We start from the raw sequence: 18,031 nt of genomic DNA on the forward strand, positions 1-18,031 counted from the left end.
GATATACTCACTAGCCTGAAGCAGGTTTATTATTTGGGGACTTTTGGTTATGACACCCTATTACATTGGGCGAGTTGATTGTTTTCAATGTGAAAACATCTGGATGCGAGTTTGAGAATGGGGACTTTTAGTAACTCTGAAAAATGAGAGTTTTAGTGAACTGACACCCTATTAAGTTGTGAAAAATTCTGAGTTTAGCACCAAACTCGCAATTTACCAAAACTGACACCCTATTACATTTGACCCAATATGTTTTTATTTTTTTTCCAGCTCCAGAACTTGGGCCTAGAGGCGCAGATTGATAACTGGAGTCGGGCAGCACTAGGTTGCATTGCCGACTTGCTAGATCTTGTGCTACTAATGCTGGCCATACACGGGGTGATTGATCACATGATTTGGGCAGTTTCTACAGGTTGGACAGACCAATCATTTGAAAATAGTTGTATTTTGAGTCTTCTGCAACTCCGATGCGTGCCCTGCCGTCGCCTAGTTGGATCGCAAATCAGATGGTTTTGCAGAGAGATCTCAACTGATAGTGTAGGAATTGACACACATTATGTGATGTGATTGATCGTATGCTCTTATGTGAAATAGTTGCATTTTAAATACAAATCTTCCTGTATCTGAAGGGAATAATTTTCAAGGGAAATCGTACAACTGATCTGACCAACTTTTGAATCTCACCATGTATGGCCACCTTGAGGCTAACACGCACAGACACATAGACAATTATTTGAAAAAAAAAGACAATATGTATCCAGAAGGATCAGCAACAGCCCAGATGGATACAGCAGACAGCACAACAACACCAGCCCAGAATGGATCAGCACCAGCCCAGGATACAGCAGACAGAACAGCACATCACCTCTCCCTAGCCCTACACTACCCACCCTCCCTGTTCAGTCTCCACAGCCGGAGTAAAATGGCACCAGCCGTGCCCCTTATATATAGAGACAAAAGATTGCGGGCCACGAGATTTTGTCTCTATAGTTTTGCCTTGATTTGAGAGATCCGAGTAAGGCGGGAATATCCGAGCGGGCTTGGATCTGACTCGGATCTACAAAATTCAGGTGGGTTTGGATCTCAGAAAACCGAACCTTCTCATCTCTAGTCCTAGGTGCCCGCCTCTACCGCCTTGAGGATAATTCGACTGTGCCTACAGTATATACAATGAAAATTTAAATCTCTATTTATATCCTTTACAATTTAAGATGTTGTTTTAAGGAAACAATACATGTTTATTGAAATATAATAATAGATCCAATTCACTAATTATGTTTCCCTCTATATGTTTTTTTTTTCCAGAAAACTATGTCATCTTTAAACTTTCATCTTCCTACATTATTGTCTACACAATCCAACAACAACTTCAAGCAGTGATTCAAATCAAACCTATTATGCAACTCTATCTGGTTGTGAAACCATCATTTAAAACTATGACTTGTGGTAAGAATGATTCTGTATGTCAGTAGAATACATTAAGCAGGGGACAATGTGAAAAATTCTTTGCATGGATATTAAACCTGTCATGGCACACCAATCAGACCAGATTCCCACAAATGTGCTCTCCTTTGCTGAATGCCACTATTGCACAGGTTCTCAAACTCGGTCCTCAGTACCCCACACAGTGCATGGTTTCCAGGTCTCCTCACAATCACAAGTCAAATAATTAGCTCCACCTGTGGATTTTCTAAAATGTGTCAGTGAGTAATAAATACACCTGTGCACCTGCTGGGTGACCTGGAAAATGTGACCTGTGTGGGGTCCTGTGGACCGAGTTTGAGAACCCCTGCACTATAGAATACCTGGCTCCAGCTGACTTACTTCATTATTAATCCATCTATCATATAGCCAAGAGAACATGATTTACTTCCTTAATATGCTCTCAGTATTTTAAATCCTGATGCCTCATTTTCACCATTGATTATTTTCTCTGATGACTTGCACCACATTCCCCATTCTTCCTCACAGTACATGACTGCTACATACTTTGCATTAAAAATTAGACATTTTAACAATAAATATCCTCATTGCAGATTCCACCCACCTTCACATGTACTCAATGCCCCACTTAGTTAATTAACATCAGATACCATGAATTAATTCAAACATCTCACCTTACAACATTGAAGCTATTCCCTCCCGACTGGTCTCCTTTTCTCCCTCGCTACATGCCCACTTCTTGCTCACCACTTCAACCTGTCTTTCTCACTGGTACATTCACATTACCCTCTAACTGCCACTTTATTTTTTTCCTCTCCTTTGTTTCCAAGCGAATTCAATTTCTTCTTGACTCACTGAAACTTGACTTACATCCCCAAAATTTCACTGTTACATCCCCAAAATTTCACTGATACTGTCTTCTCAAAAGTGATCAACAATTTACTTACAGAGAAATCCAAGAGTCACTGTCTATACTCTAAACATATCCAGCTGCTTGTTCAATGGGCAAAATTTACTAAGCAGTGGGTTATAAATCCGGCACTTGTGCTGTGGTTTTGCATCTGCCAATTTACACTACTAAGCCCAAAACATTCACACTCCCACAGAGAAAATATACTTTGGCATAAAATAGAATAGAATTGAATATCAAAGCACTATCAATATTTTAGACCACAGAAAGTATCAAATAAAAATCTGGTATTTATCAAGCAGGGGTTTTGAAAACTGCCATAAAATTAGCGCCAAACCCGCTGTATAACGATGGGTTTATTCTGATCAAAGTGAATAGTTATACACATAACCAATTGAGTGAGTACAAATTAACACACTTTATTACAAGTAACAACCAAACAATTTACAAATAACATACAGAGTATATACTCAACTTTTGTCTATGCATTCAGACAACACCGGTGATTCATCATCTTCATAAGACGTACATCATCTGGGGAGCCCTCATTTCACAATAACCATGTCTTTCAATTTACATTGTAGGCACCAGTAATTGCAAAATATGCACTATAGTGCGTTTTTACACGCTGCAGGCATTTGTGGACTCGGTTTTTTAAAATGAACGGGTCATGCAGGGCGCACTCCGCTGTGTGAGCCGCAGCAGCCGAATGGCACCCGGCAGTGTGTTACCAGCCAATCGCGACCCGGCAGCGTGTCCCAAGTCAATTGTGGCCTGGCAGCGTGTCCCCAGCCAATAGTGCCCCTGAGTCCTGATACCTCCTCTTTCCCTCCCTGACCTCCAGCATGCTGTCCCCGAGTCTGTCACTGTCTGCACTGTATCGGGCATCTCTTCTTTGGCTGTAGCAGCATTGTCAGTGGTGGCGGATCCCTATAGCAGTCTGCGCTCCTTCAGCCAGCTGAGCTACCTGCACGCAGGAGGTGGGGAGGTGGACACTGCACGAGAGCTGCAACAGTGACCCAGCTGGGGCTCCCAGCAAAAGCAAGTAACCACTACCCCAAATGCTGTCTACCCTTACCCCCTACCTATCCTCAGTTCTGCCCCAGCAGCTATCCTGATCACATCCTTACCCCAGGACTGACCCCAGTATTGCCTGTCCCTAAACCCCTCCTTGTCCCCCCATACTGCCATAGCTAATATCTACCCTTACCCCCTCCCTGCCCCCAGTACTGCCTGCACCTACCAGGGATGAACAATAAGTGACCCTCCAGCTGTTGTTAGGCTACAAATCCCAGCATGCCTTGCAACAGTTTTATTAAGGCCAAATAGTAAAACTGTTGCAGGGCATGCTGGGAAGTGTAGTTCCACAACAGTTGGGGGCCGCTTATTGCCCACCCTTCTTTTTTGCCCCCAGTAATGCCTGTCCCTAACTTCTTTCTTGCCCCCAGTACTGCCCGAACTGCAATAATCAACCCTTGCCTCTTCCCTGCTACCCATACTACCTCAGCTACTATCTACACTTGCCCCCTCTCTACCCCCAGTAGTGCCCCAGCTGCTATCCTGACCCCAGCACTGCCCCTTACCCCCTATTTGCCCGCCAGTACTACCCTAGCTGCTATCTACCCTTGCCGCCTTCCTACACCAAGCACTGCCTGTCCATAGCCTCCTCCTTGCCGGCAGTGCTTCCCCAGCTGCTATCTACCCTTGCCCCCTCCCGACCCCAAGTACTGCCTGCCCTAATCCCCTCCTTGCCCCCCAGTAGTGCACCAACTGCTATCTTCCCTTTCCCCCTTTTTACCCCAAGGTCTGTCTGTCCCTAACCCCCATCATGTCCCCAGTGCTGTGCCAGCTGCTTTCTGCCATTGCCACCTCCCTATCCCCAGTACTGCCCATCCTTTGCCCCCAGCACTGTCACAACAGCTGTATGCACTTACCCCTACCTAGCCCCAGCTCTGCCTGCCCTTCTCCCTGCCCTTCTCCCCAGCTCTATTCCAACTGCTGCTTGTCCTTATCCTCCTCTACCCCAATTATTACTTAACCCCAGCTCTCGCTTCCTGCCCACAATCTCCATAATTTTTGATGGGACCGCAAAACAGTGGAGAATGACCCACATTTTTTAGAGTGAGAGATCCCCAAGATCAACATTTTTTTTTGCTCAGTGCGATCACTGGACACCCTACTTTAGTTTTAGATCCATACACGAGCTGAAGGGCTTTCCCTGGCTCTTGTATTATATAACATAGTATGGGTGTTTGCTCCCGGTGTCATGGCCAGGGTTTCTCGGCATGGTACCCGCTGGGTATTACCTGTGAGGTCGTTGTGGCGGGGGGTCTCTGGCAGCGGTGCTGGTGTTTGGCGAGGGGCAATGGCTGCACGTGGTCCTGTGAGGGCACATTGTCACTAGGCCTAGTGAGGTCTGGCGGTTTTTCCGTTTCATTGGCATTGGCGCCGCCATCTTGCCTGCGGCCATGTGATCCCAGCTGTCCAATCCTGGTAGGTCATGTGCTCATTCCAGCCAGTCACAGCACGGCACTGAGTATTTAGGAAGGTCCAGAGCCTTCCTTCCTTTGCCAGTGCAATGTATTTCTCAGCTGCAGATGAGAGAGAGTACCTGTGCCTTATCTGCCTGCTTGTTTACGCTACTAGCCTGAACCTGCTGGACTTACTCTGCACCCTCCATATATGTTCTTACCTTCCTGAATACCTGAACCTGCTGTTTTCCTGCACCTTTCTTCATTTTACTCCCAGCAGGACTTCACTACCTTTGTCTGCATCAGTTACAGCTCACCAAACCTGCATTCAGTTACAGCTCATCAAGCCTGCATTTTGTTACAACAAATCATACCTGCATTCTGTTTTAGCTCACCATACTTATACTGGACTGTTCCTGCCTGTCACTATCTGGACATTTGTTCATTAATCCTCACTACAGTTATGAAGTGCACTTTAGTTCTATACCTGGACTTTTTGTTTGCCATTCCCATGTATTCTCAGTCACTTATTAAAAACCCCACTTTTTCATTTAAGTCTGCTCCTGTGTCTGCTTCTATCACCACTCCGGGTCCACAACAAATTCATAACCTCATAGTTTGCATTGGATCCGGCCACGGAACAGGAGTCTGGAGTGGATTTATTTTGCTGTATTGCTGGTCGTTTAGAAAACCTGGAAGCTATGCAACATCAAATGGCCCAGTTCCTACAGTAGATGTCTAAATGCCAAGATACTCTGCAAACCTCGTTAATCACTATCAGAAACTTCACCTCCTCCTGTGCCTGGTATTACAGGGACCAGGGTATCCCCTCATCTACATCTACCCATGCCAAGCAAATTTGATAGCAATCCTTAACTCTGTCGTGGTTTTTTAAATCAGTGTGATATACACTTTACGTTACAGCCTGATAACTTCCCCACCGCTAGAACCAAAGTGGCATACATCGTGTCCTTGCTGACCGGCTCAGCTCTGGATTGGGCCTCCCCACTCTGGGAGCGTTCAGACTCGCTGCTGGATAATTATACAGACTTTGTATCTTCATTCCAGAGGATTTTCGATGAACCTGGATGCACAGTGTCAGCATCGTCCAGCATCAAGACCCTGAGACAAGGAACTCGTCCTGTCAGCCAATATGCTGTACAGTTTCAAATTTTGGCATCAGAGCATAAGTGGAATGGGCCCTCACCTCAGCCTTTTGGCATGGTCTGTCCGACTGATTAAAAGATGATCTGATTACCCGTGAGCTTCCTACCAAATGAAATTATATGATCTCACTCTACAACAAAATTGACCTAACCTTCAGAGAACATCAGGCTGAAAAGTACAGAACTGACCAGCAAAGGTCATTTACATCTCCCGTACCTAACCGTCCACCCCATCCTCCTATAGAAGAGGAGCCCATACAGGTGAACCAAACCCATCTCTCCAAAGAGGAATGTCAGAGAAGTGTACTAAAGAACCTCTGTCTGTACTGCAGAGATTCGGGTCACCTGGTGGCCTCCTGCTCCCGCAAGTTGGGAAACGCCCGTTCCTAACTGACCTTGGGGACATCAAGTTAGGAGTTATTTGGCCGTCCACAAAAACTAAATATTTCAAGATTTCCTTAGATTTTTATCTCAAGACCAACCCTGTCTTTGTCTCTGCTCTATTAGACTCTGGAGCAGCCGGAAACTTCATGACTTCCAGCCTAGTTGATAAACTACAGATTCCTTGTTCATCTCTCAAGCACGCTATCTCCCTGACTTCCGTAGATGGATGAACTCTAGTTAAAGGAGTGGTCACCAAGGAGACTCAACCAGTATTAGTTCATGTTGGGGCACTCCACTCCGAGTCTTTAAAGTTCTTAGTGATACCAGAGGCTTCTCAAGCATTAATGTTAGGACTACCCTGGTTACGCCAACATAATCCCAGGATAGACTGGTGTTCAATGCAGATTCTTTCATGGGGAACTGACTGTCAGAAATCCTGTCTTCCCAAAATACGACCTGTAAGAAAGACAGCTTTGTTACCATCTCCAGCTCAACCCGTGGAGTACCAAATGTTCTCTGATGGTTTTTTCCAAGCAACAGGCGAACATCTTACCTCCCCACAGAGAATGGGACTGTCCTATTGAGTTGCTGCCTGACAAGATGCCACCCCGTGATCGCACCTATCCTCTATCCGTGCCTGAGACTCAAGCCATGTCAGAGTACATCCAGTTCTCTCCCAGCATTATGACTATAATCGAGTTCATCCCTGTGGGTTCTTCTCTAAGAAGTTTTCTCCTGCCGAGAGAAATTATGCCATTGGTGAACAAGAATTTCTAGCAGTAAAATTATCATTAAAAGAATGGAGATACCTGCTGGAAGGGGCCAAGTTTTCCTTCACTGTCTTCACAGACCATAGAAATCTTCTCTTCCTCAAGAATCTTCAGTGCATGAGTCCTCGTTTTGCCTGATGGGCAATATTTTTTGCTCAGTTCCAGTTCACCCTGACCTTCCGGTCTGGAGCCCTTAATCAAAAGGCAGATGCCCTGTTCAGATCTTTCCTCTGCGATAACAAGTCAGAGAATCAACAAGATGCCCCTGTTTTGGAGTCAAGAGTCTTTGCCACCGTACAGTTACAGCCTCCTACAGGGAAGTCCTTTGTGGACCCAGAGTTAAGGAAGCAGCTCCTCACCTGGGCTCAATCCTCTCACTTTGCAGGTCACTCAGGTACTCGGAAGACCTTGGAGTTTATAAAGAGAGGCTATTGGTGGCCATCCATGAAAGCAGACGTGCTGGAGTTTATTTCTTCATGTTCTTCATGTGCCCAGCATAAATCTTCACGTCAGGCACCGGCTGGTGAGTTATTGCCACTGCCTATTCCATCGCGTCCATGGTTGCATCTCTCCATGGACTTCATCACGGATCTGCCGAATTCTCAAGGGTTCACTACCATCTGGGTCATAGTAGACTGATTCTCTAAAATGGTTCATTACATACCACTAAAGAAATTATCTTCTGATCCTGACTTGGCTCACTTGTTCATTCAATATATTTTTTGTCTATATCATCTTCCTGCTGAGATAGTCTCTGACCATGGTATTCAGTTCACAGCAAAATTTTGGAGAACCTTATTTTCTGTATTGCAAGTAAAGCTAAATTTTTCTATGGCTTATCACCCACAAAGCAATTGTTCCACTGAGAGGGTTAATCAAGATCTGGTGACCTTCCTGAGGATTTTTATGACATCTTCCCAAGACAATTGGTCTATATTGCTGCAATGGGCTGAATTTGTGCATAACGTCTCCTACCACTCTTCCACAAACCAAACACCATTCCAAGTGGTCTACGGCCTACATCCACGGGTCCCTGAATTTCAGAGTTTGCCCGTCTTTGATGTCCCAGCTGTAGAAGACACTGGGCCTGATTCAGACCCGGTTGCAAGCGCTGAGTGCTCGCATCCAGGATGATGGTGGCCCAGAGCGCATGTGCACGACGGAGCCGGCTCCGTCGTGCGCATGCGCGAAACCCGGATAGCGACGGGCAAACCATTGCTCCGTGTCTCGCAACAAAGGGGGCGTGCTGTCAATGTTGAGTGACAGCACGCCCCCTTTGGTGGTCGGGCTGGGGGATTGCTGCCCAAACGGAGGCATTCACATATGAATGCCTACCATTTGGGGCCGGCCCCACTGACATCACAAGTGGAAAATCTCTCAGTGGCTTGCGGCAATGAGACCCTACCACAAGGGTCTCATCGCAAGTCCAATGGTCATGATGGTCTTGACCATTACGACCATCTTCCTGGCCACTCACTATAGCTGTGGGTGGTCACCCACAGCTATGCGAGCGGCCAGGAGGCCGTTCAAAAAAAAAAAAGAGTGACCCTGATTCAGAGCGAGCGCTCTGTCAGAGCGTCTGGCTCTGAATCAAGGCCACTGTACGGAGATTTGCTTCAATCTGGTCTCAAGATCATTCTGACCTGGAGAAGGCATCCTCCAGTTACAAATTTTAAGCTGATAAGAGGCGTAAGAAAGTACCACATCTGCGAGTTGGAGACCGGGTCTGGTTGTCCACCCGGAACCTACGACTTCAAGTGCCATTCATGAAATTTGCTCCATGCTTCATCGGGCCCTTCTCCATCATAGAGGTCATTAACCCCATGGCTTATTGTCTTCAGCTACCCCCTTATCTGAAAATCCCCAATTCCTTTCATGTCTCCCTGTTGAAACCTCTGGTGCTAAACAAGTACCACAGAGTCCTGCCTGCTTCTCCCCGTGTCCAGACTGAAATGGGCATAGAGTTTGAGGTCTTCCAGATCCAATCAGATTCTACTTAACATTTATCTAGCACCTTCTAGAAGGTAATAGCTATAATCTGATTGGTTGCTATGGGCAATAAAACCACTTCTAAAAACCTGCACCTTAGTAAATATACCCCAAGGCCTTCAACATTGAGTCAAGAGTTCAACATTGAGTCATGGCAAGAAAGATGGTTCCCTAAGGCCCTGCATTGACTTTTAAGGATGCTGACCTTTTTCTTACCAGGTCAGTGTTCTTACCAATTTTGTCCAAGCAGACTTTCCACCAACAAATGAATGAACAGATGCTAAAACATCCTTTGAACGGTTTATATGATCCTTTGTCTCAGTTGCCCAGGATGACTTTTCCCAAGTGTCTTTATTTGCAGAGCTCACAAAAAACAACCTGGTGCTTATCCCCATTATACCTTAACTATGGTTATAGACATTTGATCATACTATGACACCTCTGCAGATTTTTCTACAGACAAGCATGTCAGCATCGCTAGATCCTATAAAAGATACTGAAGGAATGGTTGCAGACTGTGATAGCTAACAAAAAAATGTTTACAGCTCAGAGGAGATGGGAGGGTCTGTACATTCAGTGTGCAAAAATGGGTGGCTCTCCACTAGCAAAATCACCTCTGAAACTGTTGGTGACAGGCTTCTTTCCAAAATAAAAGATGGTTCATCCTCCCACATTAAAGATATAGGGCATTGGGAATACATAATCAAGTCAATATTTGACTCCTGCAGATGCACTATCTGGTGTAGGGACAAGGCAAAATGCATGTCAGGCAGGCAATATATTTCAACACGCAGTGGTACACTATTTCAAAACAGTCTTCACTTACTGACAATCTGACCACCACAAGTACTCTTTCTTTCCCTTTTCTGTACTCTCATCGGCTGGACCACTGTAATTCAGGAGACAGAGAATAGTCAAGCCAAAATCAGATATAGACATCACTGCTATACTTAAACTTATGTGAAAAAATTATAATTTCATTCATTGTTCACTTCTTTACAGCACACAGTGAAAAGCAGATATCTAGATCATGTTTTAAGTATTTTTAACACTTTACTTTGGATCATTATTTCCATTATTGATGTCTATTTTTGAAGATATCTGATGCTTGGCATAATTTACTATACATTTTTACAATTGTTAACTATACTTCTATCTATTATACTCATTGAATTGTGTAATCAGGCACTCTCATTTGATGTCAAGTGTCATATGACAAACAGCAAATATTAGAAACCATGAACTTCTGTCTGTATTAAACTATTACCCTAAATACCTAGGATAATTTGTTACTCCACAAATAATAGGTTGTTTTCACATGGCTACACTAACAATTTTTGATTAAGTTATTTGATTTTAGGAAATGTATTACTGGGTCTGTGTTAAGATATTATAGCAATTATTGAAACAGTATACAACTGTTACCCTTTTTTAGCCCACAATTCCATCTACACACCATTAACATACTTATCATATGTGGGAACACTTTTTGCCACCCAGTTACACCCACTCAGGCACAAGTGGAAATTCAAGTAAGATACATAAGACTCTAAATTGTCCATAGCTGCTTAAAGTTACGTATGAGGCACTGACACATGCTCATTTGCTAAAAACTAGAAGACCTGTCTGCAGAACAAGATAAAGGAACTACTGTAGTAGCATGTATTCCTGTGTACCACTTCCTAACATGTAAATGCAAATGAACAATCTTATAGCCTGGTGCTTCAAATATTCTTTGGCCAAAAACACACAAAAAAACAGCTCAGCCCTCTGTTAAAAATGTCTATGTATCAAGGAAATTATGGATCAAGACACACTTCCTAACATGCTTCTGCAGAAATAATTTGTAGTTACATTAACTATGTGACTAACTTTTCCAGGACTTTGCGGAAATTTCAACAACATACAGACGGATGATTTCAAGTCCATGAGTGGTGTGATTGAGGGAACTGCTGCTGCTTTTGTTAACACGTGGAAATCATCAGCTGTTTGTCCAAATGTTCAAAACATCTTTGATAACCCTTGCAGTCTTAGTGTGGAGAATGGTAGGTATCTACAATGCTCATAAATGTTCTATACAGTGAATCTTTCTACTCAACCTCTACCCACAGCTCAATATTTTTACAGCACTACAGTAATTAGTTACATCCAGTTCCATAGTGCCACATGTTAATAGGGAATACAAAGACCAAATAAAAATCTTACAAGTATCATCTATGTTCTAGTCAAAAAGCTGAAATAAGATTTTATTTTAAAATTACAATTTTAAGGAGGAAGTGTCCTTATTTATGCATTATCTTTATTTTTATATTTTTAATTTCAAATCCTAGATCATCTTATACTGTAAGGGAAGGGTGTAATATAGTAGTCCTCAGCACCCTAATAGAAGATATTTAGTAAGGGTAATTCAAAGCTCCAAGCTCCCTGATAGTTTGGGTTTATTGTGGTAGGAAAAAAAGGGTCATTATGCAGCACTTGAGGGTACCAGTGCCCCACATGGCTATAGGTCTTTTAAGAATACATGCGGAACTTTAACAACACTGTTAACACATACAAAATACATTCAGTAATGCAACACTGCACATTTAAGAATACTCAGTGAAATGATGATGAAAGGGCATCCCAGATGTTCCTAACTTTGTGGCATGTTCCAAGAAGTCTGTAATTTTGCCTAGCGATTTAAAGCAGCACATTTTTAAAAGCAAGCTGGTATTGTAAATTTCATGATTTAGGGGCCTATGTATCAAAGCTTGATGAGAGATAAAATTGTGAGATATAAATCACCAATCAATCAGCTTCTAACTTACATTTTATAGGCTGTGTTGAAAAATGACATTTAGGAGCTGATTGGATAATACTTTTTCTCTCACAATTTTATCTCTCATCAAGCTTTGATACATAGGCCCCTAAATCACCAAAATATCAGCATTTGCCGCAACTCACAGCCGAATAGGCTACAGGTTGAGTCTCCAATATCCAAATATTCTGAAATACAGAATATTCCCAAAGACAGAATATTTTTAGCATAACTTAGATAGTGAAATCTTTGATTTTTGATGGTTCAATGCACACAAACTTTGTTTAAGGCACAAATTATTAAAAATAAAGTATAAAATGACTTGTAGGCTGAGTGTATAATGTGTATATGAAACATAAATGAATTTCATGTATGTACACAAATTTTGGTTGATGCACAAAATTATTGAAAGTATTGTATAAAATTACTTTCATGCTGTGTGTATAAGGTGTATATGAATCATAAATGCTTTCTGTGTTTAGATTTGGGCCCTGTTCCTAAGACATTTCAATATGGTATACAATTATTCCAAAATACGGAATATTCTGATATCCAAAATACCCCTGGTCCCAAGTATTTTGGATATGGGAGACTCAACCTGTATTACATTTGGCCTGAGGGCTCAGACAATTTATTTCCATTCAGTGAATTTTTAATAAATGTGAATTATTAAAGGGGTCCAGACTGTGTTTTGTTCAAATGAAAATGTGTGTTTTATTTTGGAAAACTATTTCTGATTCCAATTTAAGGCACCAGCCTCTAAGGGCACACCATTTTCATTTCTCCTCCACAACATCAAGCCCTGCAATAACTAACCTGAAACTGGTTGTCATTGTATAATTGGGGGAAACTGCATTGCTAGTTTGCAAATTCTACTACTAAGTATACATAGCCCAGTCTGGCTAGTAAAAGTTGAATTGAGGTAAGCCTGTTCAGAGCTGTGACTAGACTTTTTGGTGCCCTGTGCTAAATAGGGCATTGGCACCCCCCTTCCTAATTTTTTAAATAGGGAAAGAAGACAGTGCTCCTGAAAAAGGGCCATGACCTCATGGAGAAGGGCCAGAGAAGAGATAGGGGAGGCCAAGAGATGTTGGGGATAAAAGAAGAGGAAGCTACAGTACAAGTGAGAATGATAATAAACAGGAAAATTGAGCGGCCCGAACAGCGCTCCCTGCCCTGCAGTGCCCTGTGCCATGGCACAGGTTGCACCACCCTAGTTACAGCCCTGAGGCTGTATAAATTATATATTTTTTTATTTTTAACTCAAAAATTTAAAGGTTTAGCCTTTTCATCCAAACTGTGTTTAACATTGCTTGTATTGTAATGTGCTAGCCATGTATGTATGTATTTTATGTCCATTGCACATATTGCTATTATTGTAAAACATAAAACATTTGTTTGTGTAATGTTACTTGTGTAATATGGTTCCTGGTCATAGACTCTCTATACCAAGAGAAATCATTCCTCTGAGTTATATCTTGGTTTAGCAGACATGCTGCAACCATACACCAAAGGGGTGCCTGAACTTGAGTGTAAGACTGTTCAAGGTCCGTAGGCAGCCCCTACTAAAATTAGAATGTGAGTGTCACGGCTGCCGACACTTGAGACTCCTGGAGGGAGGCAGGCCTACTAGGCACAATAAACTGGGGTGGTCTTAGGAATTACCTTTCCATGAAAATCAGTAGCACAGGATAAAAGTAAAATAGAATTTATTCACAATCAGTAAGGTCTCATATAAAGTCTCAAACAGCACAAAGATTCATATATGCAAATAATAAGTATAGGAGAGAATCCACAATTATATATGCAGTCTTTAACATATAAGAACTAACATGGTAGGGAACTCAGAGTCCAGTATGAGGCTAACACCGCAGGATGACATTGAGTACCTTGGGCAGGGTAGAACCCTGTAGTAATGGAAATCCGGAGCAGAGCGAGGCCTGCAGAATAATATAGTTCCAGGACAGGGCCTAGACCCACGGTGCAGTGAGAGATGAAGCAAACTTGAGCCTTGCTGTATAATGAAGACGGAGCAAGGTTAAACCCTGTAACGTAGCTAGAGTACGGAGCGAGGTTGAGCCCCGTGATGCAGAGAAGATTATAGCAGGGTTGAGCCCTGTAATTTAGCTAGGGTTCAGAGCAGGTTGAGCCCCGTGATGCAGAGAAGATTGTAGCAGGGTTGAGCCCTGTGGTGCAGCTAGGGTTCGGAGCGGGGTTGAGCCCCGTGATGTGGAGGAGATTGTAGCAGGGTTGAGCCATGTGGTGTGGCTAGAGTTCGGAGCAGGGTTGAGCCCCATGATGTGGAGAAGATTGTAGCAGGGTTGAGCCCTGTGGTGTGGCTAGGACTTGGAGCGGGATTGAGCCCCATGATGTAGAGATGACACTGTAATGGTGCAGTTGACAACTGTAACAAGGTTGAGTTCAATATCCACAGGAACAAAAAGACAACAGGTAAAGTGCAGCAAAATTATGAAAGCATAATGATGGAGCAAAAGCAATACTTAGACAATAGGAATACTGGGCTCTGTATTGCAGTGTATAACTGGCATCAGAAGTTCATCTTGAATATAACAAAGTTCCCAGCAATCCACAGGCACTCTGGGGATCTGGCAGGAGTCCAAGAAAAGACCTGAAAGCAATGTTGCACAGACACTGGGACACAGTTAGTAACAGGCTTTATACTAGAGGTCTGTGATCCAAAGGAAGTTTCAGAACATGTGACTCAAATGGAATCAGGTTTGAAATAATGAGCAATTTAGGAATCCCACAACATGACGACACCTGGAAAACATATGATCACTTTAACACTCTATCCCTTGAATGAGAAGCATGCCAGCAAGCAGGATAGTTCCTCCAATGACCACAATGGAACTTTGGCAATAGTAGTCTATCTTTATGTACTGAAATAGTCGCAGTCCTGACAGTACTCCCCCTTTTTGGGTGGTCTCTGAACACCCACCACGTTTTAAAGGGAATTTTGCATGAAAATTACATATCAACTTAGGAACATGGACATCAGAGTCTTTAATCCAAGACCTCTCCTCCAGGCCATAACCCTTCCAGTCTACAAGATATTGCAGTTGATTTTGATGCTTACGTGACTGCAGAATCTTATCGATCACAAACTCCACATCTCGAGCAGCTGTTATGGGAGGTACCTTAGGCAAGCTGTCATGAAATCGATTAAGAATCAATGGTCTAAGCAAGGAGACATGAAAGAAGTCAGGTACACGCATGGTTGGTGGTAACTGTAATTTACATGCCACTGGGTTGATAATTTTTATAATATGAAAAAGACCAATATACCAGGGAGCAAACTTCATGGTAGGTACCTTAAGTCGCAGATTTCTAATAGACAACCAGACACGATCCCCAATAGAATAATTAGGAATAGCCAAACATTTTCTATCAGCAAAGGTTTTATAATTATGAGAGGCTTTCCTAAGACACTTATGTACCTGGGTTCAAATTCCCAAAAAATGTTGGAGGGTAGCTTTAGCTGCTGGGACGTCCACAGTAGGAATTGACTGAAGCTCAGGAACTCGAGGATGTCGACCAGTATTGGCAAAAAAAGTACTTACACCTGTAGCAGATGAATAATGAAAGTTAAGAGCAAACTCAGCCCAAGGCAAAAAATCCATCCAATCATCTTGGGAGTAAGAAATATACATTCTTAAGAAGGTCTCCAACTCCTGGTTCACTCTTTCAGTTTGTCCATTTGACTGAGGATGATATGCAAGAGAAAACAGTAATTTAATTTGCAATGATGAACATAAAGCTCTCCAAAACTGAGCAACAAACTGGACACTCCGATCAGACACTATCTCAGAAGGAAGTCCATGAAATCAAAATATCTCTTTGATAAATATTTGTGCTAATTTGGGGGCTGATGGAATTCGAGCCAAAGTACAAAATGAGCCATTTTGGTAAAACGATCCACCACTACCCAACTAACTGTACACCTTCTAGACTCAGGAAGATCAGTAATAAAATCCATGGAAATATGGGTCCATGGTTGGGTGGGAATGGGTAGTGGACGGAGTGGACAACTGGAGACTGCCGGGAGGACTTATGTTGTACACACTTAGAACAAGAACGTATAAACTCTCGGGCATCTAATTTCATGGAAGACCACCAATAGGAACGTTGCAAAAAAGAATACATTTTATGAACCCCTGGATGTCCAGAGAAATGAGAATTATGAGCCCAGGAAAGAAGTTTACCTCGTAACTCAGGTACCACAAATATCTTCCCAGGAGGAGGATCAGGAGAGATGGAAATTGAAGAAAAGGCCAGAGGGTTTATTATAGGGTACCTTTGATCCTCATTTTGTTCTTTCTCTTCCAACATTGAGCATGAGAGAGCATCTGCCTTTTTATTCAAAGAACCTGGACAATACCTGAGGACAAAATAAAAACGAGAAAAGAAGAGTGCCCAACGAGCTTGTCGTGGGTTCAGACAATGGGCAGTCTTCAAATACAACAAATTTTTATGGTCTGCAAAAATAGTAACAGGATGTTTTGCGCCTTCTAATAAATATCTCCACTCCTCCAAAGCTAACTTAATAGTTAACAGTTCTTGTTCCCCGATGGAGTAATTACTCTCAGCACTAGAAAACTTTCTTGAAAAGAATCCACAAGACACTGTTCTCCCATCTGCAGCCACTTGAGACAAAATAGCCCCAAGTCCATAAGTGGAAGCATCCACTTCTAGCATAAATGGTTTCTCAACGTCAGGTTGAACTAGAATGGGGGCCGCAGAAAATAAATGCAGCTTTAAGAGTCTGAAAGGCATTCATTGCCTCTGGGGACCATACTTTGGGAATAGTTCCTTTTATGTCATAGCAGTAATTGGGGCTACAATTGTTGAAAATGCTTTGATAAACTTTCTGTAATAATTGGCAAAGCCTAAAAATCTCTGAATAGACTTTAACAAAGTGGGCAAAACCCAATCTTGGATAGCCTTTAACTTTTCAGGGTCCATCTGAAGCTCAGAACCGGAGATGATATACCCCAAAAAGGGTATGACTGGAACTTCAAAAACACACTTGGAGATCTTACCATAAAGCTTACTAGCTTGAAGACGACTTAATACCTCTTTAACATGGGTACGATGATCAGAAAGATTCCTGGAAAAAAATCAAAATATCATCAAGATAAACAATAACAAACTGGTAAAGTATATCTCAGAAAATTTAATTCACAAACTCCTGGAACACCACAGGAGCATTACATAAACCAAAAGGCATGACGAGGTTCTCATAATGTCCATCTCACGTATTAAACACGGTTTTCCACTCATCACCCTCTTTAACTCTGATCAAGTTATAAGCTCCATTTAGATCAAGTTTAGTAAATAGTTGAGAACCCTTAACTCTATCAAACAATTCCGTAATGAGAGGCAAAGGATATTTATTTTTCACCGTAATCTCATTTAGACCTCTAAAGTCGTTACATGGACAAAGACCGCCATCTGTTTTGTTTACAAAAAAGAAGCCCGCTTCAGCAGGAGATGAAGAAGGCCTGATAAACCCCCTTCATAGGTTATCTCACACATACTCTGATATGGCTTGAGTCTCAGGAACAGAGAGAGGGTATACTCGACCTTTAGGTGGCATTTTACCAGGGATAAGTTCAATAGGACAATCCCAGGTACGATGTGGTGGAAGTTCATCTGCCGCCTGCTCAGAAAAGACATCAGCAAATTCATGATAAGGCTGTTGGAGAGAAGGTGGAACATCTACTTTCACTTCAGCCAATCATACCACAGGAATCAAACAATTTAATTCAATCAATATGAGGGTTATGAAGAGTTAACCATTGTAAACCAAGAACTATATCATACATAGAAATAGGTAATACCAAAAACTCTAAACTTTCTTCATGCAAAGCTCCTACCCTCAACTTCATAGTCTTTGTTTGATGTGTAACATAAGAACCAAAGACAATGAAATAAAATTGCCAGCTGCTCCAGAATCTAGCAATGCAGAAAACTCTTGACATGAAGAACCAAAGACAGGAATGCTCACAGAAATTAAACAATCTTTTTTGGGGGAAACTTTAGAGCACCCCTAGTCTGACTTCCCCTCCATCAACTAAGGA

The 18,031-nt window shown here is 42.5% G+C and overlaps 1 protein-coding gene across 1 annotated transcript in view; it reads left to right on the top strand.

Annotated features, from left to right (window-relative positions):
- Positions 1 to 18,031, top strand: part of LOC148525217 (mucin-5B-like) — a 239,013-nt gene that overhangs the window by 45,777 nt on the left and 175,205 nt on the right. Inside the window, exons 8-9 of the mRNA XM_088471027.1 lie at positions 1,306 to 1,446; positions 11,014 to 11,178. Coding sequence (XP_088327153.1) covers positions 1,306 to 1,446; positions 11,014 to 11,178 — 306 coding nt within the window. The remainder of the gene's footprint in view (positions 1 to 1,305; positions 1,447 to 11,013; positions 11,179 to 18,031) is intronic.

Source organism: Taudactylus pleione, unplaced genomic scaffold (assembly GCF_031769625.1).
Source record: "Taudactylus pleione unplaced genomic scaffold, aTauple2 ptg000109l, whole genome shotgun sequence".
NCBI classification, from domain to species: Eukaryota; Metazoa; Chordata; class Amphibia; order Anura; family Myobatrachidae; genus Taudactylus; species Taudactylus pleione.